The sequence below is a fragment of the Stomoxys calcitrans genome, chromosome 2 (genome assembly GCF_963082655.1).
Source record: "Stomoxys calcitrans chromosome 2, idStoCalc2.1, whole genome shotgun sequence".
NCBI classification, from domain to species: domain Eukaryota; kingdom Metazoa; phylum Arthropoda; class Insecta; order Diptera; family Muscidae; genus Stomoxys; species Stomoxys calcitrans.
This window is the reverse complement of record NC_081553.1, coordinates 185622179-185635657: the sequence shown is the minus strand read 5'-3', so window position 1 is coordinate 185635657 and position 13479 is coordinate 185622179. Positions and strand designations below refer to the sequence as shown.

Genomic DNA, 13479 nt, shown 5'->3' with positions numbered 1-13479 from the left:
TAGCTCCCATATATACTCATCTCCCGATTAGACTTCTTGACCCCTTACAAGCTGCAATTTTAGCCCGATTTAGATGAAATTTTGTATATAGTGTTTTGTTATGACTTCCAACAGCTGCGTCAGGTGCGGTCCGAATAGGTCTATAGCCTGATATAGCTCCCATATATACTCATCTCCCGATTAGACTTCTTGACCCCTTACAAGCTGCAATTTTAGCCCGATTTAGATGATATTTTGCATTTGGTGTTCTGTGATGACTTCCAACATCTGTGTCAGGTACGGTCCGAATCGCTCTATAGCCTGATATATCTCCCATATATACCCATCTCCCGATTTGACTTCTTGAGCCCTTACAAGTCGCAAGTTTCATTCGATTTGGCTGAAATTTTGCACATAGTGCTCTGTTATGACTTTCAAGAATTGTACCAAGTATGGTTCAAATCAGTCAAGAACCTCATATAGCTCCCATTTAAACCGGTCTTCCGAATTGACTTCTTGCGCCCCTGGAAGCCTCAATTTTCATCCGATTGGGCAGAAATTTTGCACATAGTGTTTTGTTATGACTTCCAACAACTGTGTCAGGTGCGATCCAAATCGGTCTATAACCTGATATAGCTCCCATATGAACCGATCTCCCGATTTGACTTCTTGAGCCCCTGGAAACCCCAATTTTTTGTCCGATATGGCTATTGTTTTGTTGCGACTTCCAATGATTGTGCCAAATTCCTGAGAACCTGATATAGCTCCCATGTAAACCGGTCTCTTGATCATTCTTGTTCGGTTCCTAGAGCTTAAATTTTTCCTGGTTTGCATAAGATTGGTATGTAGAATAAAATATATTTTGTATAAATTTTTAGCAGATTTCATGGTGGTGGATTCCCAAGATTCGGCTAGGCCGAACTTAGCACACTTTTACTTGTTGATTTTTTTCTTCTGAAAACTAAAAAAAAATTCTTTTCCATTTTTACAGAGTGTATTGACCGGTTGCATTTCAGCTGCCTGTCTCATGGCCTATGTTGCCATACGTTCCCAAATCGATGCTGCCATGGGTCTTTTGAAATTTGCAACTAAACCGGTATCAGTGGATGGTTGTACTTATCTTTTCGATATTCCCCAAATACTGAATTCAACATTATCGAGGTATTTCTAAGCACATGTCTCATTTTATTACAAAAAAACAAATAAAAATATTTTGTTTTAGTGCTCCTCAAGACACTGCGCCCAGGGCTTTCCATCATCTCTCATTTTTATGGTACACTGGTTTGGGAGCCTTTACCACCATACTTGTCTCCTTATTGGCCACTCTCTACTTTGGCAAACTGGACAGCAGTGAAGTGAATCCTAATTTAATCATACCTAAGCTAAGGAAATATTTGAAGCCGTACAGATACAGCAGCATTCCCTTGGAAATGGACAAGCTAGATAAGAATGACAAAGAGTCGGAATCCTTAAAAACTGCTGGCAATATGAATGAGAATAATTAAAAGTTTTTTTTTTTGTGTAAAACTCTGAATGTTAGATGTACTTATATATTAAAAATATAAAAAAAAAACTTTGATATATTAGTACGAAATAAACGCCATAAATGAGAAATTTTGTTTTTCATACATTTTCATGTAAACATATCATTCTAGGGCAGCGATGCATTTGTTAAAAAAAAGGAAAAACTATGCCTACTCCTCACGCGAGTTCATTCGTTGTTGTCCCAACAACGACTGAAACAAAGAGCATAAGAATACGTGTGACTTGCCGTCAACGCTGCCGTAAAGGGCTGGGCATCGCTGATCTAGGGAAAGTCTTAGATTTCTTTTGGTTAAAGTTTAAACTTCTATTTGAAAAGTATTTTTCTTTTAAAATTACTACATACCTTACTTGGTAGTTGGTTATAATGACTTCTGTCTTTCCAAAGGTTTTATGTGACACGTCCTTTGTCTAAACAAAATTGCTTGATATTGTCAAAATTTGTATTTGGAACTTCCCGGTGCATGTTTATTCCCATTGTGAGATAGTCTACAATAATTGGTTGCACTCTTATGTAACATAAAATTTTTTACAAAATGCGGTTTTAACTTTACCTTCTTTTAATTTCTTTAGTATTTTGAGAGGAGATTCAGTCGTCGCATGCGGTTGTTTGGTGCAGTTCTATTCAATGTGAAAACTGTAAGTATTCAGCTTGAATATTTCATTACTAAAATTAATTATGCTGCCCTCTTATCCTCGTGCTAGCTATTATGGTTGCCAATTGCAGTTTATGTACCAGCCTTGACTCTAAGCCAGGGTAAGTATGGGACCAAACTTAAGTTTAGACACAATATTCTTAAAGAAATCTTAAGAAAAACTAGTAAAAGCGTGCCAAGTTCGGCCGGGCTGAATCTTATATACCCACCACCATGGGTCGCATTTGTCGAGTATTTTTCCCGGCATCTCTTCTTAGGCAAAAAAGTATAAAAGAAAAGATTTGCTCTGCTATTAGAGCGATATCAAGTTGGACCACAATTAAATTATATGTTGGAGACCTGTGTAAAATGTCAGCCAATTCGAAAAAGAATTACGCCCTTTGGGGGCTCAAGAAGTAAAATAGAGAGATCGATTCATATGGGAGCTGTATCGGGCTATAGACCGATTCAGACCAAAATAAAAACGTATGTTGATGGTCAAGAGAGGATCCGTCGTACAAAATATCAGGCAAATCGGATAATAATTGCGACCTCTAGAGGCTCAAGAAGTCTAGATCCCAGATCGGTTTATATGGTAGCTATATCAGGTTATGAACCGATTTAAACCTTATTTGACACAGTTGTTGAAAGTAAAAATAAAATACGTCATGCTAAATTTCAGCCAAATCGGATAGCAATTGCGCCCTCTTGAAGCTCTAGAAGCTCATTCCTAAGTCAAGTCCCCAGATCGGTTTATATGACAGCTATATCAGGTTATAGACTGATTTGAACCATACTTGGCACAGTTGTTGGACATCATAACAAAACACGTCGTGCGAAATTTCATTCCAATCGGATAAGAATTGCGACCTCTAGAGGCTCAAGAAGTCAAGACCCAAGATCGGTTTATATGGCAGCTATATCAGGTTATGAACCGATTTGAACCATACTTGGCACAGTTCTTGGATATCATCACAAAACACGTGGTGCAAAATTTAATTCCAATCGGATAAAAATTGCGCACTCTAGAGGCTCAAGAAGTCAAGACCCAAGATTGGTTTATATGGCAGCTATATCAGGTTATGGACCGATTTGAACCACACTTGGCACAGTTGTTGGATATCATAACAAAACACGTCGTGCAAAATGTCATTCCAATCGGATAAGAATTGCGCACTCTAGAGGCTCAAGAAGTCAAGACCTTAGATTGTTTTATATGGCAGCTATATCAGGTTATGGACCGATTTGAACCACACTTGGCACAGTTGTTGGATATCATAACAGAACACGTCGTGCAAAACTCCATTCCAATCGGATAAGAATTGCGCACTCTAGAGGCTCAAGAAGTCAAGACCCCAGATCGGTTTATATGGCAGCTATATCAGGTTATGAACCGATTTGAACCATACTTGGCACAGATGTTGGATATCATCACAAAACACGTCGTGCAAAATGTCATTCCAATCGGATAAGAATTGCGCACTCTAGAGGCTCAAGAAGTCAAGACCTTAGATTGGTTTATATGGCAGCTATATCAGGTTATGGACCGATTTGAACCACACTTGGCACAGTTGTTGGATATCATAACAGAACACGTCGTGCACAATGTCATTCCAATCGGATAAGAATTGCGCACTCTAGAGGCTCAAGAAGTCATGACCTTAGATTGGTTTGTATGGCAGCTATATCAGGTTATGAACCGATTTGAACCATACTTGGCACAGTTGTTGGATATAATAACAAAACACGTCGTGCAAAATTTCATTCCAATCGGATAAGAATTGCGCACTCTAGAGGCTCAAGAAGTCAAGATCCCAGATCGGTTTATATTGCAGCTATATCAGGTTATGGACCGATTTGAACCATACTTGGCACAGATGTTGGATATCATCACAAAACACGTCGTGCAAAATGTCATTCCAATCGGATAAGAATTGCGACCTCTAGAGGCTCAAGAAGTCAAGACCTTAGATTGGTTTATATGGCAGCTATATCAGGTTATGGACCGATTTGAACCACACTTGGCACAGTTGTTGGATATCATAACAGAACACGTCGTGCAAAATGTCATTCCAATCGGATAAGAATTGCGCACTCTAGAGGCTCAAGAAGTCATGACCTTAGATTGGTTTGTATGGCAGCTATATCAGGTTATGAACCGATTTGAACCATACATGGCACAGTTGTTGGATATAATAACAAAACACGTCGTGCAAAATTTCAACTATATCAAAACATGGACCGATATGGGCCATTTACAATACGAACCGAACACTAATAAGAAGTATTTGTGCAAAATTTCAAGCGGCTAGCTTTACTCCTTCGGAAGTTAGCGTGCTTTCGACAGACAGACGGACGGACGGACTGACGGACGGACATGGCTAGATCGACATAAAATGTCGCGACTATCAAGAATATATATACTTTATGGGGTCTCAGGCGAATATTTCGAGTAGTTACAAACAGAATGACGAAATTAGTATACCCCCCATCCTATGGTGGAGGGTATAACAATTAAAAAGTCATTAAGTTCGGCCAAGCCGAACTTTAAATACCCACCACTTTGGATATATATATTAACCACCTTTCGTCATAATACGGCGAAATAGCATCATTTATGAACCCATAGCAGCTTTGTTTGAATATGTTCCGATCTTCACCATATTCAGAAAGGCTGTTTTAAGGTCTCACACAACTTATTGTACCAAATTTATCGGCCTTTATAGCCCCAAAACCTAAAACCGAGAGATCGGTCTATGTGACAGCTGTATCGAAATCTGGACCGATCTGTGCCGTATTGCAGAAGTATGTCAAAGTACTTTACTTAACTCAATGCCCCAAATTTCGGCGACATCGGACAATAAATGTGCCTTTTATGGGCCCAAGACCTTAAATCGAGAAATCGGTGTATATGGCAGCCATATCCAAATCTGAACCGATCAGAGCCAATTTAAAGAAAGATGTCAAAGGGCCTAAGACAACTCACTGTCCCAATTTTCACCAGAAACGGAAAATAAATGTGGCTTTTATGGGCCTATGACCATAATCGGAGGATAGGTCTATGTGGCGGCTATAACCAAATCTCGACCGATCTGAGCCAAATTAACGAAGGATTTCGAAGGGCCTAACACAATCACTGTCTTAAATTTCAGTAAAATCGGATAATAAATGTGGCTTGTATTGGCCTGAGACCCTAAATCGGCGAATCGGTCTATATCAAGACATAGTCCGATATAGCCCATCCTCGAACTTAACCTGCTTATGGACAAAAAAGAATCTGTGCAAAGTTTCAGCTCAATATCTCAATTTTTGAAGACTGTAGCGTGATTTCAACAGGCAGACGGATAGACGGACGGACATGTCAAGACCGTCTTAGATTTTTACGCTGATCAAGAATATATATACTTTATAGGGAAGGAAATGGATATTTAGATGTGTTGCAAACGGAATGACAAAATGAATATACCCCCATCCTTCGGTGGTGGGTAAAAAAAGGCAATCCCTTATCTAGTTTTCGATATATTAAACTTCGAATCGGACCGAATTACCTACAAATTGTGTTTTTTTGTTTTTTTCTAAATAAAAAATTAGTCAACTTTGAACGGTCATATCCCCTAAAACAAAAATCTGACTTTTCTATACGTACCATTTTTAAAAATGTTGGAAAGTTTTATATATGATGGGTTCTGTCGAAATTTCGTAGGCGCACTTAAAAATATTGATTTTTCTTTTCATTTTCAGTGAGCGGCTTAAACTTACATACCATAGCTCCCATGGTCATCATTATATGCACCTTTTATACCACAGTTGTAAGTTGCCATAAAAACTTCATTTGAAATAAAATTTCATTAATATTTGTGATTTTTCTGTTTAAAGGGAGGAATTCGCGGTGTAGTCTGGACTGATGTCATACAAAGTTTTGTCATGTTCGGTTCCATTATATTGCTGATCATCAAGGGTACCATTGATATTGGTGGCTTTGGTGTTCTATGGCAAAGAAATTGGGAAGGCGGTCGCTTGAAATTTCCTGAGTAAGTAAGGTCTTGCAATGTTAAATTTAAGATGTCAACTATTTTCTTTTACTTTAGACTCACTTTGGATCCCACTGTGCGGATGGGAATATTGCCAGTGTTTGTGGGTGGTACCTTTTTTAAATTGCAAAATACTTCGATAAATCAACCCACAATACAAAGATTTATGTCCTTGCCCAGCCTTAAGAAGATTAAGCAGACATTGTGGACATTTTCCATAGGTTTGACTTTACTCTACTCTCTATGCATCTATGTGGGCTTATTGGCTTATGCAACCTTTTATGACTGCGATCCCATGGCAACGGGGGTAAGTTGTAAGCAATGAAAACTATTTTTTTTAATTGTATGGAACATGGTAAGAGAGTTGTTAGAAAAGTTCTATGAAATCGTAGATCGACCAATATATGGTGCAGTAACCAAAAGGCTTATGCATTGATAAATTACATTTAGTCACCAATCTTTAAATTTTTTTTGCATTTTACCTATAGCTAGCTCACTCCCGTGATCAACTGGTTCCGGTTTTGGTTATGAATGTCTTGGGTCAATTTCCTGGCATGCCTGGTATCTTTGTGTCTGGCGTGTTTAGTGCTGCCTTAAGTTCGCTATCTACTTATCTAAACTCCTTGGCTGCTGTGGTCTTGGAAGATTTCATTCGTCCATTTTGCAAAGAGGAAATCAGCGAGAGAACTACAGCCATTGTAATGCGCTCAGTTGTGGTCATATGCGGTCTAAGTTCTATTGGTTTGGTCTATGTTGTGGAACAGTTGGGCATGGTTCTACAACTTTCGGCAACGTTACAGTCCATAGTGTATGGACCTATGTTGGGAATATTTACAGTGGGCATGTTGATGCCGTGGCTGAATGAAAAGGTAAAGTTTATATGGTATATCTTCTTCTTCTTGTATTATATAAAAATGAAATAGTTGCACTTTGTTAGTTTTTATGAAATCCGAGGGGGGCGGACCCTCTCCTCTTACCCCAATTATAAAAAACCCCAGATCTCGGAGATATTTGCACTGATTTAAGTGAAGTGTATGCCACCTTATGGTAACCCAAAAACACGATTTTAGGATCATGTAACCTGAAGGGACGCCCCATCCCAAAACCCATCCGAATGGTCATGTTTACCGATTGGGAAAATATGGGTATCAAATGAAAGATATTTAAGAGTAGAGTACGAACTTGGTATACAAATTTCACCCAAAATGTTCCGAGGGGTCACTTTACCGCTTTGGCCAATATGGGTATTAAATGAAATGTGTTTGGAGGTGTCTAAAGAGCCTCCTTAACCCCAAAAAACGCCCAAAACAGACATGAATGTCCAACGCCACACAATGGGTATCAAATGAAAGGTCTTTGGGAGTTGACTACGAATCTAGTATACACTTTTGGGACAGAGTCCGGAACCGGAACCCTTCAATTAGACATGTAATACAAAACAAATTTATTAGTGTGGATTTGAATGAGACCCGTAGCTCTGAATATCTTGATCGCCACAAAATCGTGTTCTTGCACGATGCTGATAATATTTCAGGATCCGCCCCCCCAAATTCACTTCAAATCGGCCATGTTTGCCTACTATAGCAGTAAGTGGCTCAAATAATGGGATAATAGTAAAAGAATTTGATATCCAATTTTGAGCAAATTTTTTGGGGGTCATCTCACCTCATAAACCCCCCCTAAACCAATGGCAAGAGGGGCTCAAATTAAAGAAATTTGAGAGTAGAGCATGATGCTGATATTTTTTTAGGGCTAAGCGCGTGGGTGACCGCCCCACCCTACATACCCCTTAAACTGGACATATTCGTAGACTATGGCAAACAGGTGCCGCCCTCCTCTAAAGCCCGCCAAATGGAAATATAAACCAATAATGAAAATATGGGGGTCGAATGAAAGGTATTTGAGACTAGAGCACTAATCTGATATATGGCGGTCTATCTCAAATATCCACAAACCGGACATATTTACCGACCATAGCAATATAAGGCTCAAAAGAAATGATTTTGGGGATAGAGCATCACATTGGGGCAAAATATGTGAAAGACCGTACCAGCACCTCCAAAACAGGACTTATTTCCTGACCATGCCAGTATAGGGCTCAGACAAAATAAGAGAGTGAAAGAAGGCGCAGCGGAGCAGTCCTTGTCCAGCTAGTTCGATATATTTACAAAGTAAACGCACCACCATAGAGTGGGGGTATTCTAATCTAGTCATTCCGTTTGTAACACCGCAAAATATTGATCTGCGACTCCATAAAATATATATGTATATTCTGGAACGTCTCAATATTCTGAGTCTATCCGTCTATCGAAATCACGATAGCGTTCGAAATCGTGATTTCGATCTTATGACTTACAACACCAGAGCCAATTTTTATCCGAATCAGTCATTTTTATCCGAATGACCCAGCTAAATGCCGATATCCCGATATGACTCCTTGAGACCAAAATAATTCAAATGAAAATTAAGGGTAAACTTAGCACGCTTTTATGCATTACACATCTATCGATGGCCGTCGCCTTTCGCCCTATGCCGAGCTGGGTCTCTACGAACTAAAAACCAACGTTATCCTTACTCGCTTATTAAATCAAGGTAGATCCCCTTGTGGCACTTAAGCAGTTGCTATATAAGGTGTCTTTTCTTTGACCTGATGATCTCTTCGACAAAAGTTGTCTATCCTCTCTGCTGCCCATCTCCGTTGTTAGGTTTTCCACTGTTATTTCACCTATCTACTCTTCTAGTCGCCTCCGGTTGACGCGCCATCGGAGACAGTGGAAGACCGTGTGCTCTGCATCATCCCCCACCTCTTCTTCTTCGTAGATGCAGAATGATGAGTTGAATTTTCTCATTCTGTGTAGGTACTTGCGGAAGTATCCGTGTCACATAGAAGTTTACTTCGCCTTCCTTTCTAACGATCCATTGCCATATATCGGCGATGAGCTTAAAGGTTCATCTGCGTTGCGTGTCATTATTCCACCTTGACTGCCAAATGCTCAGTGTGTTTTGTCAATTTGGCGTCACATATGGTTGGAGGGAGGAAAGAGGGAGCAGAGTTTATTGATATTCGCCTTAAATTTCTGAAGGTCAATGTCGGTGGGAAAGACATTAGCCTGAAGTCGATTCCATATGCGAAAGGTTCGGGCGAAAAATGAATTTTTTCGATAATGCATGGTTCGTTTGACTGGCCAACCAATTGCTAACGGGTATGAGTTCCTGGCAAGTCTTGTATTTCTGGTGAACATCCTAACGTCAGGGATAAGAAGACGAATATCCCTGGAACACACGCCATGGAAATAACGTTAGAGCAATACAACGCTACCAACATTCCGACGATGTTCGAGAGAAGCAATAGAGTTGGATATCCAACTGTCTCCAATCAACACCATCGTTCTCCGTTGTACCTGGCTAATTACCTTCGAGGATGGTTTTGGAGCTCCTGCCCATATATGAGAGTTATATTCCATCCTCGGCCTAATGTAGTAAGTATAGATATTGAGAAGATCAGAAGGGGTGAAATACTTCCTGAATCGCTTAAGAAAGCCCAAAGATTTCAATGCTTCTTTCGACACTTCGAATACGTGACCAACGGACATCACATTGTACCTTCATGCGCAGAACATCAAGAGCATCTGATTGCTCAACACTTATACCGTTAATAGAAAAAGATGGTCGTAATAGGTCAGCCAATAGTTTGTGTGACAACAAGCAGCACAGAGTCTTGCGTGGCTAAAATCTACTCGATTCATTCGATCACATTCAGAAATGGCCAGCAAATCCTGGCAGAGTGTATCCGTATCATCCATAACCCGCCTCTTGTCCTCAATCTCTCGAAGACTTGGCCTATGGTCGAATGAGTACGAATGACAGAGATTACTGTTCTCCGCAAATGAGTTGATCGGATTCGATGTCTGACCCAACAGATCGTTGATGAAAATAAGAAAAAGAGAAGTAGAAAGAACAGAGACCTGGGGTACACCTGCGGTCAATTTATGGTCATTGGATGAGAATCCATCTATAACGACTCGAATAGTGCGATCTCTGAGAAAGCTCGAAATAAGTCGAACGAAGCCATTACCGACACCAAATGCAACAAGCTTTGATAGTAGTGCACCGTGCCAGACCTTATCAAATGCCTTGGAGTTATCCGGAGCCACGAGCTTACTCGTGCTTAAAAATGCCATTAGTTCTGCCGCAGAGTGATTTCTGCAGAACCCATACTGTCTGTCGCTAACAAGGCCATTGGACTCTAAATATCTCACAAGATGATGGTTAACCATACTCTACATAGCCTTGGAGAGCGGAGCATATCGTAATTGGCCGGTAATTAGCAGGGCTGTTCGTCCTACCTTTTTTGGGGATGGGCTGAACGTTCGGAACCTTCTAACGCTCCGGGAAAACTCCCGCACGGGAAGCAAGGTTAAAAAGGTTGAGTAGTGGACGAGCAAGCTTCGAAAAATATTTACAAAGGACAAGTGTTGATATACTGCCCGGGTCCCGAGATTTATTAACGTCGAGATCCGCAAGGACCCTTTTGACTCCACGTGTTCGAACGAATATCTGAGGCATCGAACTAGATACACTATCAATCACGAGGAATGGCTGATTGCTGAGGTAGAATTTCCTGCAAACATTTCAGCCAGTAGATTAGGCTTATCAACAGGGGCAGTGATTACCTTGTAATCCTTAACAAGAGTTGGGATTGCCGTTGGTTTGCCCTTTACTCTTTTTACGAATGACCAAAAGCTCTTGCTTCCCCCCGGAGAAGCATTTCGGCACGAAGACGCTGTTCGTAAAAAAACTTTTCGTGTCTTAGTACTCGTGGTATGTTTTCGTCGTTTGGTCTTGGATCGTGTTCAGGGGTTAGGACGGTTCCAATATTCTACTTGGTCTTATCATCCCTCTCCGCACTTGGGCTTTACATTTCCAACTTTTTCATTACAACTTTGTATTCAATAACCCAGGCGTCTCGGTTGAGTTATTCTCTTAAGGTGGAGTAACATACTATGCGCGCACAAAAGTTTAATAATCTTAAAACAATTTTTAACTTTGAACAATTATTCACTTATGACAGCAATGAAAGACACTCGAGTTGAAACATTAAACTTGAAAATTCTTCAACTTTTGCCCTTCGCTTTTGTGGGATTTGTTTGCAGAGTTGCATTTTTATTGCGTGCGTATAGTATGTAACTCAATCTTTAGTTCTTCCCATTTATCTCTTTTTGCTTTTGGTAATGGAGTTACCAGGAGCCTTTTTCGCCTTCTTAAATTTGGGTATGCTCTGTTTCTGCTGCGCCTCTGTGTTTAGCTTTGGTGTACTTTCGCCTTTTTCGGATGCAATCAGGTGTCTGTTTGAGTCATTCCACCAGTGCACTACAGCTCTGTTTGTTCTTGGTCCCTTTGGTGCTTCCGCTGGATCCAGATTCCTGCGTATGTCGGTCGATCTCGGTTAGGAGCAGGGATGCTTCTAAATGGTTCGCGCTCGATTTGGGTGCTCTTGTCTTCGTCATTTTTACTGACATGGCATCTCTGGGCCGAAAAAAGAAGTCGATGTACTGGTGATCACTTGCAGCATTTGTCTCGAGTACCAAGAACAGGCTTCAAAAAATGCCCTTATTAAAATGATAAAACATTCCGATTACTGATGGATACCAATTAACTCATATGACTCTAACAGTTGGTTTTACAAAGTCTCGTGTAGTGGCAATCGCTTACACTGTTTCAAAAAAGACTTAAACTCAGTTTACACTGCTCATTAAATCCGGATTTAAGGCTCTCGCCTGCTGATTTTACAAGGGGAATACAGATGATCGAGCCATTAAATCTGGATTTAAAGAGTAGAGTAAACTGGGTTTCATGAATACTTTTTAAAGCTTTTGGCTATATTGATGGCGCATGGTCGTGCAGAACCCCATTTCGTTCACATAATTGCAGTAAGAGATTTCTATATTGTAGAAGAAACATGAATCCTTCTTTGACCGTATAGAAACCTGGGCTAGAGGAACATGCAACATGAAGGTTTATTCTAAATAACATTCACATTTCAACAAAAATATCTATACTTTGGATATGCTCCAATAATAATATTTTTAATATTTCAACAATGCAAATATTTTTCTTCTCTTTTTAATAGAGTGTCCTGTCTGGCAGCATTGTTTCCTTTCTCTGTATGGCTTGGATTTGTATTAATGCTCAAATTGCTAATGTCACTGGAGCATTTCGACACTCTAAACTTCCAGTTTCTGTAGAAGGTTGCGATTATGAATTTGATATGACGAAGTACCTAAACTCTACATCAGAATAGTGAGTAAATGTCTATTTAAACATATCACTCTCCCCTATCTTTGATTTTGCACTGATTTCAGCTTACCCAGCCAGGGCTCCTCCATTTATCATGTATCATTTTTATTGTACACTGGATTGGGAGCCGTTTTGGTGATGCTAGCCTCCAATGTAGCTTCACTGTTTTTTGGTCTAAATGATATCTCAAAATTAGATGGTAAACTGTTGGCCCCCTTCATGGCCAAACTAATGAAAAAGTATCAATACGCAGAGGTTAAAGAACGTGAAAATTTCGTTTTAAAGTAAAAGCGAGTACAATGTAGAATCGTTGTTGGTAAAAAATAGTTTTTTAGATAGGGAATATATAACGGAAAGCGCCACATCACATTGCTATAACATGTGGAAATATTTGCATTAAAAGTTATAAACAAAAATACTACTAATGAGGGCGATACCTCAGAAAATCGAATGACATGTCTTTTGGTCTCACTATTTCAAATTTCAGCAAAATCTGGTAATATATAGGCATTATATGTGTTCAAAACCGTCAATTGAGGTCGATATAAGTCTATATATATATCTGAATATGGTCTGATATGGAGAATATTCGGGAACGATGTATAGGCGTCTAAAACAACTTACTGTATCAAATTGCAGCTAATTCAATAAGTAAATACGCTATTTATGTGAAGGCCACTGTAGTGCAAAGATTAGCAGGTCCATATATGACGATGAACGCCTAGTTACGAATCCTGTCGAGAACATCAGAAAAAATTTTATCTCCTCCTAATGCGGGCAGCATTTGTGAGGTACTTTGCCATATAAAAACTTCTCCCCAAAGAGGCGTCTCACTGCGGTACGCCGTTCGGACAAGGCTATAAAGAGAAGGCTCCCTATCATTGAGCTTAAAACTTGAATTGGTCAGCACTCATGAATGTGTGAAAAGTTTGCCCATATTCCTTAATTAAATGTTGGTGAGCAAATTTGCATTTTCATTTATGTGTGAAAGATCT

General features: G+C 39.8%; 1 protein-coding gene across 4 annotated transcripts in view; it reads left to right on the top strand.

Moving 5' to 3' along the window:
- LOC106086045 (sodium-coupled monocarboxylate transporter 1) overlaps positions 1-12781 on the top strand; it is a 97612-nt gene extending 84831 nt beyond the window's left edge. For 3 of the 4 annotated variants that reach the window (XM_059362388.1, XM_059362387.1, XM_013250552.2), the window contains exons 10-11: positions 971-1140; positions 1202-1593. In XM_059362388.1, the coding sequence (XP_059218371.1) occupies positions 971-1140; positions 1202-1484 (453 nt within the window). In that variant the 3' untranslated portion in view covers positions 1485-1593. Of the gene's footprint in view, positions 1-970; positions 1141-1201; positions 1594-2094; positions 2161-2226; positions 2279-5897; positions 5966-6032; positions 6188-6244; positions 6495-6675; positions 7057-12317; positions 12488-12549 lie in introns of those variants that run through there. The other variant, XM_013250554.2, reaches the window with a different exon arrangement.
- Positions 12782-13479: the final 698 nt, after the last annotated feature.